This window comes from Pimephales promelas, chromosome 21 (assembly GCF_988280905.1).
Source record: "Pimephales promelas chromosome 21, fPimPro1.hap1.1, whole genome shotgun sequence".
NCBI lineage: Eukaryota > Metazoa > Chordata > Actinopteri > Cypriniformes > Leuciscidae > Pimephales > Pimephales promelas.
In genome coordinates, this window is record NC_142789.1 from 10,364,974 (window position 1) to 10,382,380 (window position 17,407).

Here is a 17,407-nt window from a genome sequence, read left to right on the forward strand (position 1 = left end):
GTTTTCAATTGTTTTCAATGGGAGCGCCGAGGTTTTTTAAACTCCATGAGCGTAATCAAAGCAGCTCCTGAGATTAGACTGGCGTTTTTAGTATGTCGTTTTTTCTTCGAACAATTCAAGAACAATATAGGCTATAGGCTATAGAACATGGTTTATTTTAGTGTTGGGCGATATGCTCCATTTTCATATCGTCCTATCGTCAGCCTGTGAGATCGGCGATACACGATATTATCGTGAGGGGGCGGGGCTAACTTATTTGATTATTAACTTGATTATTCAGCCTACTCATTAATTTGCTTGTTTTATTAGCCTACTTCGTTTTATATACGATAATCTTTTTTCTATTTTGCTAGCAAAGGTGGAGTGTTTATTAATAGGATCAGGTTATTTCCTGGTATAATGAGGTAAAAAAAAAGAGATCCTAATCCTTTTGTTTGTCAACGGGAAATTTACGGACACATTAGCCTATTTTCATGCCGTTACATGCAGCATTTTGACTAGGGCCTATTTCTGCACGAGATGAAAACACGTTTTAATAATTTCTTGGGTCAGAACAAGTCGGAGTTTGCGATATGTGTCCCCCTACCAGTGCGCTCTCTGCGCACTTCAGTAAGCACAAAGTACGCGGGTTAATGTGTTTTAAATGCCGGGAGAAACAAGAGCAAGGGCCAAACGTCTAGCTGAGTCGATCGGTTTATACTTATACTTATGACTTGACTCTGATAAAGGAAACGTTTACATGACCACATGCATTGTCAAGTTTATTCAACATAATCAGGTTAAGAACGTCGTCGCATGTAAACGCGCTCAATCTCTGAAAGTGAAAGTAAAAACGGACTGCTTTCGGCATCTCCATTAACGCCGCGTTCCCTCAGAGACGACGATAACTGTAACTAATAATACTATTTTAGTGATATTATTATTAATACTATTTAGTAATTGTATTGTTTTTAGTGTTGGTGTCATTAAACGTTTTGTTAATGTGTTACGAAAACAAATACTGACGAACAACGATGCCGTTTTCATCTTGGATCTGTAGGAAATTGAATTTTGCGTCTGTTAAAACGAGCACACTTGATAATTGGTGAATGGATCACCTTGCAATTAAATTTTGATGTGGGATGTTTTTTAGTCTGTTTTAAAAACATTCTCTTAGAGGAGTCCTCATTAGTGCGTGTGTTGTTGCAATTGTTATGAGGTGATGTCGTTGTAAATTTAGGCAAGGCAAATTAATTGTAGTTCCTAATATTCATTTAATAACAATACTAGCTTTATAATAATAATAATAATAATAATAGGCCTAATAATAATAATTTAATACATTATGGTAAAACGAGACAATTATCGTATTGATATCGTCAAAGGCATCTGCCATCGGCGATATGTCAGACTATCGTCGATACACGATACTATCGTCTATCGGCACAACCCTAGTTTATTTTTTGTAAAACTTTAAAACTGCATGGCCTTTACTTTTCTTGACGATTCCTCGGTAGCTTTTGTTTTAAGGCATTCAATTGCTCAAAAACGTCGACGAATAACGCGCGCGAAATTCGTCCCGGTGTGAACAGGCAACACAGTGGAACAGGCCTGTACCCACGAGTTCCTAATCCGTGCTCTCAGATTTTTAAACCGTGCCCTTAGTTTTTGCAATCTGTGCCCACAAATTCATAAACCGTGCCCACGCTTTCGCAATCCTTACTCACGGGTTTGTAATCCGGACTCACGGATTTGTTGCATGATTCAACCAGGCCTCCTGTTTAGATGCGGGATGCATTGCATTGTTTTTAAAATCCTTTTTTAAAATGGATAATTTCTTGCATTTAAAAAAATAAATACATTTAGGATACTTTTATCTTTAATGTAAATTTTTAGAGGAAAAAGCTCAGTAGGCTACTATAATAAGCAAAAAAAATAAAAATAAAATAATAATAACACACAGTTCAAAAACTGTAAAAGGTTTGGTTATACATTATAAATTATTTTATGTTAAATATATTACTGTCTTCGGTGAACTCATTCATAGTAATAAACGCAAATAATAATTAGCTAACAAATCAAAATGCATTTAGGCTATATAGGCCTATTTAGAAGACGCTTTTATCCACAAAAAAAGAACAAAGCAAATGTCAGTCTTAGACAATAATAATGGGCTAAGATTCTAACAAACAAACAGGTTTTTAACGCATATCCAACTGTTTGTGTGAAGCACGCACACTGCATGTCACTGCCGCGGCCGCAAACACTTGCATGTTCCTATCAACAGTGGAACAATTTAAAATAATCTAGCATTTCTGGTCATACGGAAAAAATACATAATACATAATACATTATTTGCAACTAATTTTATTTGTGTAAACTCACAATAACAAGAAAACGTCGTTATTTTTCAGACACATTTATTATGATTAGCCTATAAATCATCTCTTCCCGAGACATGCTCTTCACATTTAGCACTGCGGGCAAAATATAGTTTTTAGAAAGTAAAATCTATTTTTTTTTCATATTAGGCCTAATTTGCGAATATTTTAAATGTTTAATAAAGGCAAAAAGTCAATGTTATTTATTTTTTTGTGCACAAACTTGGATAGCCTGCGTCAAAATCTTGTGTTTAGGCCTATTTGTGATCATCTCAGCCCTGTTTTATTATTGTCTAACCTGTATTATGACTGACATTTGACGAATTGCTTTGTTTGTTTTCTTTCTTTCTTTCTTTTTTTTTTTTGTTGATAAAAGCGTCTTATATCTAAATGTAATAATAATAGCATATTATTATTAGGCCTATTATTTGCGTTTATAACTTTAAATGAGTTCACTTGGACAGGAATATGTTAATCATAAAAAAATTTATGAAAGTTTTATTTTTTATAACTTTGTGTTTGTGTTAGGCTATATTTATTTTTATTTTTTTTTGTAAGTGAAGTCCTTTTAAAAACAATGCATCCCGCATCTAAACAGGAGGCCTGGTTGAGTCATGCGGCACATTCTCGGGGACGAGCCACAAACCCGTGAGTAGGCTATGGACTGCGAAAGCGTGGGCACGGTTTATGAATTTGTGGGGACACATTTCAAAAACTGAGGGCATGGTTTACAAATCTGAGAGCACGGATTAGGAACTCGTGGGTATGGTTTATTATCCGTGGTGGGCACGAATTGTTAAACCGAGGGAACAGTTTAAGAATCCGTGAGTAGCCTATTCAGTTTATAAACTGAGGGGACGGATTGCAAAACCGTCGCCTCGGATTGATTTGTTGTTATTTCACCGGAACGAATGAAACCTCCACAACGGATTGCAGCGTGCGTCCGATTGAGACAACACATTTCAGCGCTAGATGAATGAAACGAATGCTGTTAGTTAAGATTTCAAAAGTGGTGGGGACAATATCGACCCTGGCAAAAAGTGGTGGGGACGTGTCCCACCCGTCCCAGTAGCCTACAGGCTAGAGTGTTAACGTTGAATTCTGCGACCTCAGCTCTCAGTGAGAAGTGGCAAATTATGTCGGACACTTTAAGTAAATAAACAGTTAATATACTCGCTAATAAACAGCTATCTATTTAAACTTCAAGAACGGTAGGCTAAAACATAGAAGCTGCCGGCCAACAGTGCCGAGGTTCGATCTCGCGTCGTTTGGAGGTCTATGAGGTTGTGGATGGCGAGTTAACCACTCGGCTATCGCTAGACTGCTAATGCGTTGTTATCTTATACGATTTTAAAGCCTCATTGATGTAGCCTAATAGGCTATGTTTCGACTGCAATGTTTTAAAGGTTTCATTATTTTTTCAAATTTAATTTCAGTATTGTGATTAAGTAATTAATTTAACTACGTTTCACTTGAATTAATCTACTACCATCTTTCAATCGCTCTGAAAGAGCCGCGGCGCAGCTTAAGATTACACAAAAAATGGACACTTTTTGGAGTCTGTGATTGTAGCGCCTCTTAGCGGCCAAAGGCAGCAAATACACCTCAACTTTTAAAAACCAGTGGTGTCTGTAAAAACCACATTCTGGTTGTCTACCTACTGTACATCAGGAGAGTCAAAGGTCAGGGCATTGATGTTGGTGAACGTGTTCTTCTAGCGAACAAGGCTGGGAGAGGCAAGCGAAAACTAGCTGACAGATGGATGTCCGCCGTCTTTGTCGTGGTGAATAGAAATGTAGACACTCACATTTTCAAGATAAGAGATACAAGCACTGGTCAGGAAAAGGTTGTGCATCGCAATCTTTTGCTACCTGTGATGTGAACTTTTTGCCATTAGACAAAGCAGAGTGTGCAGTATCCGACACAGTTTCATCTTCGTTTGTGCCTGATTCATGTGATGAAAACAATGTTTCAAAGTCTGTGACAAGAATGGGTGTTGACAGTTTGAAATCGGGGCAGAGTGTCAGAGATGGTGGGTTGGCAAAGACGCACGAGGATTCAGAGTCTGTTAGACCTGATGATGGTCTGTCTCTTGATGATAATGTCTTATCTTCTACAATTGACAGTTGTGCCAGAACGTCTGACTGGGTTTCTGGGTTGCCTGATAAATGTTCACAGCTGGGATCAGTTGTGTCTTTGAGCAATATGTCAGTGAGTGCACGAAACGAACAGTCTGATTTTTCTATTGTTACTGGGTATTTGGATTCAGAGGTCGAATCTGTGAGTACATTGTGATTTCAAATCCTTCAGCAGATGTTTCCAAAGTTGATGGTGAAGATGTGTCAAGTTCTGACAACGAGACCCTTATCGTGGCCAGGTCTCGTTTTGGGCGTTTTCTCAAGCCTGTGAATAGACTATTGTACACTATATCTAGGCAACATGTTGTGTCACTGCCTGGTTGCAGAATTCATACTGTTTGAATGTTTATTTGTTTGAATGTTTATTTGTTTTAGTACTGAGTTGTTCAACATGTTTGTAAACAAATATGGGTAACACTTTATTTCGATAGTCCACTTTAGACATTCTACTAACTATAATTAACTTTTCAACTACATGTCAACTAACTGTCATTAGAGTATTAGTAGACTGTCAGCTTAATATCTGCTAACACTTTATTTTGTTGGTCCCCCAACAGACATTCAACTGACTATAAGTAACTTGGCGACTACAAGTAAACTTATTCTCCTAACCCAAAGCCTACACCTAACCATTACCTAACAGTCTACTGACAGTCTACTATAATATACTAATACTCTAATGAGAGTTAGTTGACACGTAGTTGAAAAGTTACTTATAATTAGTAGAACGTCTAAAGTGACTATCGAAATAAAGTGTAACCCAAATGTGGTTTAATATGTACAAATGAGAAGACACAAGGTGCAACATTTTTATTTTTTATTTATTTTTTGTTCAATGTTTCTTTTCTTTGTATGATATACCTTGATGAGTGTGTTACATTTGCTTACTATATACCTTGACATAGAGTTTTGTGAGATGTATATGGGCATCTTACTGCCAGATGTTGGTCTGAGAGCGCTCCTCTCTTTCCACTTCATCTTTTCAGATAACCTAGAGTTTGGCATACCAGTACACACATCTCTGTGTGTGTACGCCAATGTGAATGTATTGAAGGGTGTTTTATTTTTGTACTACAGCTGCTTTAATTCAGTAGAATTCAGTGGGGGTGAATGTAACAGAGTTAGAATTGTATTTAGTTTTATTGTGAATCCTCCTGAATTCAATAGCAGTTATTCATTTCATGTTAAAATAGTGCCCTCATGTGGTTTGTTTGGGAGCTGCAGAGAAAAATGCGTGGTTTGAAGGTAAATAGCGTAACACAACAGTTGCTACGGGGAACGCAAGCTGTTGTGCGTATGGTCATGGCATATGCTCCGTATCATTCTGGCAATATTTATGTGATTATAACGCAAAATGACTAGCGATTTCAAGTATTTTGTGTTTGTGATTTGGTTTAGCCAATGTTTAAACTATTTAATTCGAGTAGTAACACATATTTGATTAGTTATGGCCTTCCTTGTAAACTTCCGTCCGATAGTGCTCTCATTAGCAAGGCCACGAGGTTGCTAATTTTATCTTATATTTTATTTAGATACGTTATGTCTGCAGGTATATTTTTGTGTTTATTATTGCTTTTATTATTGCATCATGTTTCATACGAAATGTGGGCATGTGTCGTGTTCTATTATTGGTTGTATACATTATTGTTATAGTGTAACACAACAGTTGCTACGAGGAACGCGAGCTGTTCATATGTTATGTCTGCAGCAAAACACCACTGAGAGGATGTTTTATTTCACTTTTCAATAAATACTAGGGGTGTCACGATTCTCCAAATCCTCAATTCGATTAAGTTATCGATTCTAAGGTCACGATTCGATTCGATTCTCGATTTAAAAAAAAAAAATGTAAAGCGCAGATTGCTATGCAATTTTTAGACTACACATTTATGCATTATGCAATATAAATTTGTTCACAATGTACACTACACCATTGCCAAATTTAAAATATAACAAAAACAAGTAACATAACTTAATAGTATAACATTTAAAGCCCCTGAAATGACTAGAAAAAAAGTTTAGTTAATTTTGATGAACGAGATTGAACAATACAGTCAGTAAAACGATCTGAACTTTCCATCACGGACGCGACATGAGGCGTGGCAGTATCGACGATACCATTTTTTATTTCGATTTCGATACCATTGAATTAATTTCGATCGATTTCGATTTAATATCGAAATCGTGACACCCCTAATAAATACCAATCAACAATTAAAGCTGGAAGCAGCGATGGGCGGGCCCTCGCACCTGTAGCGCGTTGGGGTGTGAGACGGCCGTGTTGCATATTCTACAGCTCAGCCGGTGCGGCTGTGAATTTGGTTCGCTGCTTCGGTAAAGGTCACTTCCTGTTGCCAGCAGGTGGCGCTATGACTTAGGGTGAATGTCAGCATGTAGATTTGTTCAGGGCAGGACTCTTGTCAAATGTGTAAAATTTCGTGCAGATCTGGGCATTTACAGCCAAGTTACTACAACTTCCTGTTTCATGGCGAATCATCACCGCCACGGACACGCCCATTGACGAAAACACGCAGATAGCACAACTTTTCATCGTCAATGCCTTTAGAAGGAACAGTAGAAATTTGAAGTCGATCCAACTAAATCCCTAGGAGGAGTTCGTTAAAGTACGTAATGAGTAAATCATCCCAAAATGGCGGTAAAATTAGAAATGGCCAACTTCCTGTTGAGTTTATGGCATCGCTCCAAGAGACTTTTCTGTGCGTCTGGACATGGTAGATGTACCACAGAAATTTCGTACATGTCGGTCAAAGATGCGGTGGGGGCTGCTTCATTAAAGCTCACTTCCTGTTGCCACTAGTTGGCGCTATGACTGTGGGTGAATGTCGCCATGTAGATTTGTTCAGGGCGGGACTCTTGTCAAATGTGTAAAATTTGGTGCAGATCTGGGCATTTACAGCCAAGTTACTACAACTTTCTGTTTCATGGCGAATCATCAACGCCACGGACACGCCCATCGACAAAAATGCGCAGATAGCACAACTTTACATCGTCAATGCCTTTAGAAAGCACAGCAGAAATGTGAAGTCGGTCCGACTAAATCCCTAGGAGGAGTTCGTTAAAGTACGTAATGAGTACATCATCCAAAAATGGCGGTAAAAATAGAAATGGCCAACTTCCTGTTGAGTTTAGGGCATCGCTCCAAGAGACTTTTCTGTGCGTGTGGACATGGTAGATGTACCACAGAAATTTCGTACATGTCGTTCAAAGGTGCGGCGGGGGCTGCTTCATTAAAGGCCACTTCCGGTTGCCACTAGGTGGCGCTATGACTGAGGGTGAATGTCGGCATGTAGATTTGTTCAGGGCGGGACTCTTGTCAAATGTGTCAAATTTCGTGCAGATCGCCCATCGACGGACACGCCCATCGACGAAAACGCGCAGATAGCACAACTTTACATCGTCAATGCCTTTAGAAGGTACAGCAGAAATTTTAAGTTGATCCGACTAAATCCCTAGGAGGAGTTCGTTAAAGTACGGAGTGTGTAAATCGTCCGAAATCGGTCGCCAAATTCAAAATGGCGGACTTCCTGTCGAGTTTAGGGTATGGGTTCTTGAGGCTTTTTTGTGCATCTTGATATGATACACATCCCCACCAAATTTCGTGCATGTAGGTTGAACGTGGACGAGGGGCTAATTTTTTCCAATTTTGTAGATGGCGCTAGCGAGCCATTTTGCCCCGCCCATCCGCGAAAACCCACAAAATACGAAATTTTTCACCAGTCCTGACATGCATGCCAAATTTGGTGACTTTTTGAGCATGTTGCGGCCCCCGAAAATGGCGCTTACTTTGCAGAAAAAAGAAAAAAGAAAAAAGAAAAAAAAATTCAAGCTGCAAGCAGCGATGGGCGGGCCCTCGCACCTGTAGCACGTCGGGGTCTGAGGCGACCGCGTTGCATATTCTGCGGTTCAGCCGGTGTGGCTGTGAATTTGCTTTGCTGCTTCGTTAAAAGTCACTTCCTGTTGCCAGCAGGTGGTGCTATGACTGTGGGTGAATGTCTGCATGTTGATTTGTTTAGGGCAGGACTCTTGTCAAATGTGTAAAATTTCGTACAGATCTGGGCATTTACAGCCAAGTTACTACAACTTCCTGTTTCATGGCGAATCATCGACGCCATGGACACGCCCATCGATGAAAACGCGCAGAGAGCACAACTTTACATCGTCAATGCCTTTAGAAGGCACAGCAGAAATGTGAAGTCGATCCGACTAAATCCCTAGGAGGAGTTCGTTAAAGTACGGAGTGTGTAAATCATCCCAAAATGGGCGCCAAATTCAAAATGGCGGACTTCCTGTCGAGTTTAGGGTATGGGTTCTTGAGGCTTTTTTGTACGTCTGGTCATGGTAGATGTACCACAGAAATTTCGTACATGTCGGTCAAACAAGCGGCGGGGGCTGCTTCGTTAAAGGTCACTTCCTGTTGCCAGCAGGTGGCGCTATGACTGTGGGTGAATGTCGGCATTTAGATTTGTTCAGGGCGGGACTCTTGTCAAATGTGTAAAATTTCCTGCAGATCTGGGCATTTACAGCCAAGTTACTTCAACTTCCTGTTTCATGGCGAAACATCGACGCCACGGACACGCCCATCGACGAAAACGCGCAGATAGCACAACTTTACATCGTCAATGCCTTTAGAAGGCACAGCAGAAATTTGAAGTGGATCCGACTAAATCCCTAGGAGGAGTTCGTTAAAGTACGTAATGAGTAAATCATCCAAAAATGGCGGTAAAATTAGATATGGCCGACTTCCTGTCGAGTTTAGGGCATTGCTCCAAGAGGCTTTTCTGTGCGTCTGGACATGGTAGATGTACCTCAGAAATTTTGTGCATGTCGGTCAAACATGCGGCGGGGGCTGCTTCGTTAAAGTTCACTTCCTGTTGCCAGCAGGTGGCGCTATGACTGTGGTTGAAAGTCGGCATGCAGATTTGTTCAGGGCGGGACTCTTGTCAAATGTGTAAAATTTCGTGCAGATCTGGGCATTTACAGCCAAGTTACTACAACTTCCTGTTTCATGGCGAATCATCGACGCCACGGACACACCCATCGACGAAAACGCGCAGATAGCACAACTTTACATCGTCAATGCCTTTAGAAGGTACAGCAGAAATTTGAAGTCGATCCAACTAAATCCCTAGGAGGAGTTCGTTAAAGTACGGAGTGTGTAAATCGTCCAAAAATGGCCGCCAAATTCAAAATGGCGGACTTCCTGTCGAGTTTATGGTATGGGTTCTTGAGGGTTTTTTGTGCGTCTTGATATGATACACGTCCCCACCAAATTTCGTGCATGTACGTTGTGGACGAGGGGCTAATTTTTTCCAATTTTCTAGGTGGCGCTAGCGTGCCATTTTGCCACGCCCATCCGCGAAACCCACAAAATACGAAATTTTTCACCAGTCCTGACATGTGTGCCAAATTTGGTGAGTTTTTGAGCATGTTGCGGCCCCGAAAATGGCGCTTACTTTGCAGAAAAAAGAAAAAAGAAAAAAAAAAATAATAATCCTAACAGTTTCAATAGGGTCCTCGCACTGTTAGTGCTCGGGCCCTAAAAATAAGGTGTCCTTGCATTTATTGAGGAATTGAGCCCACTGACTCCTGTTCTGAGTGCACGAAGTACGTTACGATTTGGTCAAATCACAACGCAGAAAACGAGAGAGAGACCAGATCCAGTCACGAGAGCGACGAGATCTGTTACAATAGCACTGTAAATGTGTCTGCCAAATGTGTGTAACATATATAGGCTAAGACTGATATGTCCCACATGGAGTGTTCTTCAGAAGCTTTGCAGTGAATGTAGCCATAGCCTGTAAAAAATAACCTAGTCTTCCAGTCGATCTTGTCACCACACAAACTAATTTCACCACGCAAACTATTTTCACTCCCTCACAAACTACATTTCCCATAACTCACTGCCCGGACTCATCATCACTGATTGCATTTACCTGTGTCTAATTACCCTGTTAGTCTCAGCCTATTTCAACCTTGTTCACTTATTCACTCGCTGCAAAGTTTTGTATGTTGTTGCATGGTATTTCCGAGCGTTTTCCCTGGTTATGTGTATATTGGATTACATGTCTAGATTGCTCCTTATTAAAGCTGCAACTGGATCTCAACTCAATTCGTGTCTCAGAGCAGTTTGTGATTCGTTTGTAAAATCTAATTCTCTGTCCAACATTTTTTGAGCAATTGTTGATAAAGAGAATTTTCTCACAAAATTAGAAATATTTACATTTTATAGTTCTACAGTATAGAGTGGTAATTAAATTCAAGTAAATTTAAATAGGCCTAATATAATGTGGGACCCGTCATTCTTACATTGTTCAATTCTCTGTTGAACATCAGGTTCACTCATAGCTACCAAACGTATAGCAACTGAATTGCTCCTAAATAATATCTTTTTTTTTTTTTTTTTTCATTTTTTCCTTTTTCTGACTTCAGCTTTGTCTGATGAAAGCTAGATGTAAAACCTGGACAGTTCACTTGTAGTTGTAAGGACATCCAACCCGATCTCACGGGAATTGGGACATCCGACTTACGAAAATAATTTTATTTAAAGATTGTCCTTTTGGCCATTGTTTTTTTTTTTTTTTTTTTTGAAACAGTGGTAAAATTTGAACAATGTAAATTATTTGGCATTTTACCATTGTTTTAACATTAATTGTTGGTGCAAAAGTGATATTGAACCAACATCACTGTAATATTAATTCAATGCAATTAGTTTGAGCTGTTTTAATGGTTACTTGCTATCTGGATACATTTAGCATCTAGCATCCTATTTAGGACAACATGAGTAACCTATTGAAATAAAAAAAAGATGTGAATAACAACTTGAGTGATGGTCTGCTCTGCAACTCGTTAAGTTAATCTTGTGCTGTTAATCTTGTGCTCAAGTCTTCTGGTGAAACTTGTATCAGTCGCGTGCACGAGGAGCCCTTCTGTGGAGCCGATGTGCGAAAATTACACGGTTTCAAAGTTAAGGTGACCGTCAGACCTCTCAGGACAGGACTTTTCGACATCGACAGACATATTTATCTGCTTAATTTTAAACCATATGGAAGATGCCTTGTTTGACTCTCGTGCACAAGTGGCCAGTCAAGCGTAGATCGCTTCTGATGAAGTGTGACTGAATGTAATGCGCGTGAATGTGCTATTGGAGGGTCTGAATGAATGCTGTCTCACTGTGGAACTGGACTACACACCCGGACAAGATGGTGATCATAATGCCGCGGACGCATTTCGGTGCGGAATCACAACGTCTGGTTTCATCCTGTGCCATGTAACTTTGTCAACGACGCATAGCCACAAAAAGGTCTGCTTAGACTCGAGTCTTTTCATTTAAAAAAAAAACAAAACAAAACTGGGGAATCTTTATTCTCTTAAACAGAAGCACTTGTATTGCTAGCAAGGATGCCTGGTGTCCTGGGTCTGTACATTGGGATGGAGGTGTTAATTGCCCTTTCCTCTTTCATTGGAAATGTGATGGTGGTCTGGGCTGTGAGAATCAACCGATCTCTACGAGATACGACTATTTACTTCATCGTCAGCCTGGCTCTAGCGGACATTGCGATCGGGGCACTTGTCATTCCCCTGGCTATAACCATAAGCATCGGACTGAAGACTCATTTTTATAGCTGCCTGCTCGTTGCATGTACTGTACTGGTGCTAACGCAAAGTTCAATCCTCGCTCTCCTGGCTATTGCTATTGACCGCTATCTGAGGGTCAAGATACCAATGAGGTAATAATATTTTGGTTGCTTATTAATTTCACTGGGAATTATTTCACATTTCCAGTTCTGTTTTACGGGTTCCTTGGGTCTTAAAAAGTCTTAATTCGCCCTTACACAAAAAGGTCTTCAGAGCAGAACATCTTAATTCATTAAGTCATGGCAATAATTGTTGCAATTTAATTATTGCATTGCAAAAAAACTTGAATATATTCCTGAGTATTTTGGTTCTGTTTTCCAATACAAATATCTAAACATCCTTAAAATAAGGTAACATTTTACTTGAAGGGATTTCAACATTTTACTATTGCATTCCTTTAAAAAAACAAAAAATATTAAATATGTGAAATAACTTGGATACCCCCAATATTAAATATGTTACATTAATGAGATGGACAGCAAATAGAAACAAATATTATTATAAAACATTGAACACTAATCACTATTTTAATGTTGCTGTGGGACAATGTGAGAGAATCCTATTAACTTAAATATTAAAATAGTATCATTACTATTATGGAACAACAAAACACAATAGATGGTTTAGAACTTTTAATATATATTGTACACCATAACTGGCCAACAAATAGGTCTAAAAAAATATGCTTCTTAAGAAATGTATAAAAAAAAAAATAGTATAAAAAAATAAACATACACACAAGCTATTTGTAGTGCAAATTAAATAAAAAATTAAATTAGGGCTGTCAAACGATTAATCGTGATTAATCGCATCCAAAATAAAAGTTTGTGCTTACATAATATATGTGGGTGCACTATGTAAATACACACACATGCTTGTATATATTTAAGAAATATTTTCATGTATATACTGTATAGGTATTAAATATAAATATTTTATAGACCATTTCACAAGATGTAAACAACACTGGTCCAGAAGCACTTCCTGTTTCAGTTTTTTAACACTACATAAAAGCTGGGATAAAATACAACCAACAGAACATTTAAAACTGAATCAAAAAGTTAAACAAACATCTTTAAGATGTTTTCTTTACATGCGAAATAAAGAAAACAGTTACAAACTGAAACAGGAAGTGCTTCTGGACCAGTGTTGTTTACATCTTGTGAAATGGTCTATATAATATTTTTTTCTTAAATATACATGCATGTGTGTGTGTGTGTATATTGTGTGTGTATATATATATATATATATATATATATATATATATATATATATATATACACACACACAAAATAATTATACACAGTGCACCCACATATATTGGTAACACTTTACAATAAGGTTCATTAGTTAACATTAGTAAATGCATTAACTAACATAAACTAACGATGAGCAATGCATTAGTTACAGTGTTTATTAATCTTTGTTAATGTTAGTTAATACAAATACAGCTGTTCATTGTGCGTTCGTGTTAGTTCACAGTCCATTAACTAATGTTAACTAATACAACCTTTGTTTTTAATAACGTATTAGTAAATGTTGGAATTAATATTAACTAAGATTAATAAATGCTGAAGAAGTATTGTTCACATATTGTACATGTTAACTAATGTAGTTAACTAATGTTAACTAATGAACCTTTTTGTAAAGTGTTACCCATATATTATGTAAACACAAACTTTTATAATTGCAATTAATCATTTGACAGCCCTAAATTAAATACAAAACTCACCATTAACAACTGGTAGTAGCTACTGTATAGCCTACTTGAAGTATTTTCTTCCTCACCAAAAAGTGCTCTCAATATAATACTGAACAATGTACCAACATAAATAATAATAATAAAATATAATATTTTTCGGATTTCATTTTATAACCTACAGAGAACATCATCATCATCAGAGTTTATTTAAGCCAAATTCTAGTGGTGTTTGCTGCAGGTGTTCACAATGGTCAAGCAAATATGTTTTTTGGGAAGTTCCCTGCAGGCTATTCTTGTTTTATTTTATAACCATGCAAATGAATTAAAATGTTGCAGATGATACCAATATGCTACAGAGATGATTCTAATGCTGAAATGTGTACTTTATAAACAATTATGTTCGGACACACTCGGTCTCTCTCGCGCACTGTTGAGCGTGCTCTCGGACACACTCGGTCTCAGTCTCTCGCGTGTTCGCTTCGCTTTTGTCGGTCTGGCGCCTCATAAACACGCGCACACACCAGTGAGAAGAGAGAGCTTGGATGAAAACCGCTTATTGTCAGTAATGGTAACGGCGTTGTAACGGAGGAAACAGTAATTAGTTTGATTACTCGTTACTGAAAAATATAACACCATCACACTGTAAAAAAAAATATTGTTGGTTTAACTTAAAAAAATTAAGTAACCTGGTTGCCTTAAAATTAAAAGTTCATTGAAATGGAAAAATTGAGGTAATACAATGAGAGAGGTTGATTTAATCATCAGAAACTCAAAATATGTTGTATGAACTACATAAATTAAGTTGATTTGACAAAAGAAAAAATGTTGTGATTACAAATTTTTTTTACTGTGTACCAGTAGGCCTAATGCCGTTTATTTATAATTGCCGTTATTCCCATCACTGATCGTGACATGACACGTCATGAATATGAAGGTTTTATGCATATTTATGACAACTGTCATTAAGTGTCATTCGCTCAGTTATGACATTTTTAATGCAAATATAACATTGTTTGAGATGTCTTTGTTATATGACAACTTGACATAAACCAATACATCATAACCTGTCAGTGTCTTGGTAATGACAACTTGACATTACCAAGACAACATAAATTGTCATAAATATGTCATAAACATGATAGCAGCAGATTAATTATCAAACTGAAGAAACCACTAAGCTTTATGGGTTAACATTACATTAAACTGTCATGTGGTTGGTTTTGAAATTGGCTGTCATGAGGCCATTATAACTGCTTCATATATATTTTTCTTGACCTAAACTACAGTGGTACAAATTTGTCATGACAATGTCATTTAATGACATTAAATAGTTGCTTAACTACTGAAGCTATGTAGTTAAGAAACTTTGATAATTTATCAAGTTTAATAATTCATTATTGATCATGATAAAGATACTGACAGGTTATGATGTATTGGTTAATGTCAAGTTGTCATAACAAAGGCATCTCAAACAATGTCATATTTGCATTAAATGTCATAATTGAGCAAATGACACTTAATGACAGTTGTCATAAACATGCATAAAACCTCGTTCATATTCATGGCATGTGCCATGCCATGATTATGAAGGTGTCATGTCAGTCTTATGCACACCCCTTCAAGTACGTATAAGTGTTACCATTTGTTCTTGTTTTAATCATAAACTCACACAATTTTAAATATTTTCACAGAAAACAAGAATTTATGTTCACTTTTTATCTCCAGTAAATGCATATATTGATTTAAGAATCTTTAGACATTTGCACTGGAAGACTACAGGAAGAACATCACTTTTTTGCAGTGCGATCAGAGTACAGTAAAAGATATTTTAGCATCTCATATTCAAGCTACTTCTTTGTAAAAAGATATCTGTTGGAAGTTGTATTTTTAAACTCGGATGTGTCGCAAATACAACTCATTGCGTTTTCCCCTAGACGGCCTTAAAAAATCTTAAATTTACCTTCAGAAAACCAGCTGAAAACCCTGGGTTTTGCAGATTGGATCAGCCAAATAATTTGAAAGATCCAAATTCGAAAATGCATGCTACTCTAACCATAAGTCTATATGGCAGAAACAGTAAGAGTAGGATTCCAAATTTAGCAAATCTTTTGGTAACAAACCACAAATTGTTTCACTGATAAACTCTTATGAAGACACAAATGAGAGCTTGTGGTGAGTAGGCCTATGCGAGAAAAAACAAAACAAACAACAACGTATGATTTCAGAAAACTTTAAAATATAGCATACAAGTTGTAATTACCACTTTTATGATGCTTTTTGGTATAATCTTTTAAGGCCTGCCATTTTCAGTCTCAATTCATTGCCATCACATGAAAAAAGCATTCTTCAAAATGTCTCTCTTGTATTGCATGGAAGAAAGAAAGTTATGCGTGTTGAAACAACTAAAGTTAAATTTTCTTGTTTTTCTCAAAACAGAAAACAAACAAGCATTTTACTATAATTAATATGTACACATAGTTGTTCAAGTTTATTTATTTGTCATATATACAAACGTAAAAGACATTGAAATGCATTTGGTTGAGGCTCAGGCATCAGGACATGCATTTGGTTGATGTTCTGAACATCACATGGAAGTATTAATTTTGAAAACTATGAGAAACAATGTGACATTGAGAAATATTGAGTTGTATTATCTTTGCTGGAACTGATAAACTTTCCATGGGCCATGGGATGATGTTTGACCTGCGTGTTTGCCTCTCACTGCAGTGCCTGATTTTATTGCTGTGTTATGGAATCCACTTTCAAAGTCACATTCAAACCACGAATCTCAGAGTCTTTAATTTCCTGTCCTAACATTGCCTCCTTCTATTTAATGTGAAGTTGGAGTTACTGAGTTAAATTATGAGTCAAGACAATAAGGTACAAAGACCATTATGCAGCATTTCTTCTAATGTCCCAATAGAACAGATAAAATTACACCCGCTTCCTTTATTTTAATGATTAATAGGATTATTACATTCTGGTCAGAATTTTTGTGAGGGTAATTACACTAGACAAGTGCACAGACAAACAAGCAACTAGTGCCAATTTGCCAGCTTAGTGGTTGGCATGCTTCACTTGCCTCAATTGTGTTGTCTGAAAAGACCTTCTGCTCTTCACAGAGAAGGGATTGTAACTAAATCAAAACATAATCCTTCCCAACATAGTTTGTGTAGTGGATCATCGTTTTTAAAATGTAGATTTCCACGCTATTAATCACAGGGATTTCAAATTTTTTCTTCAGATAAACAGCACTTAATGTTCCAAAAGTGATTTTGGAAGTGAAAGATTTACTTCTCTTGTTGGGTTTGTACTGCCTCAGAAATAGGCCTAGGGAATGGGATCCAGGAATGGACTTTTGTCCAATGTAATGGATATTATATTTTAGTGAATTTCTCTGACACAATGCCTATTTAGAGCACATTCAGGTCTTTTCAGCAATACCCTGTTTGAAGGTTTTACTTCTCCTAACTTCTCCTTGGTCTTTAAAAATGACTGACATTAATTTTGTGATCATATTTAGCATGGAAACCTCTCAGGAAAATATTATG

At 37.4% G+C, this 17,407-nt stretch overlaps 1 protein-coding gene across 1 annotated transcript in view; it reads left to right on the top strand.

The window, feature by feature from the left end:
- Positions 1-11,375: 11,375 nt before the first annotated feature.
- LOC120464207 (adenosine receptor A1) overlaps positions 11,376-17,407 on the top strand; it is a 34,625-nt gene continuing 28,593 nt past the window's right edge. The window contains exon 1 of the mRNA XM_089124988.1: positions 11,376-12,246. Within this exon, the coding sequence (XP_088981114.1) occupies positions 11,918-12,246 (329 nt within the window). The 5' untranslated portion in view covers positions 11,376-11,917. The remainder of the gene's footprint in view (positions 12,247-17,407) is intronic.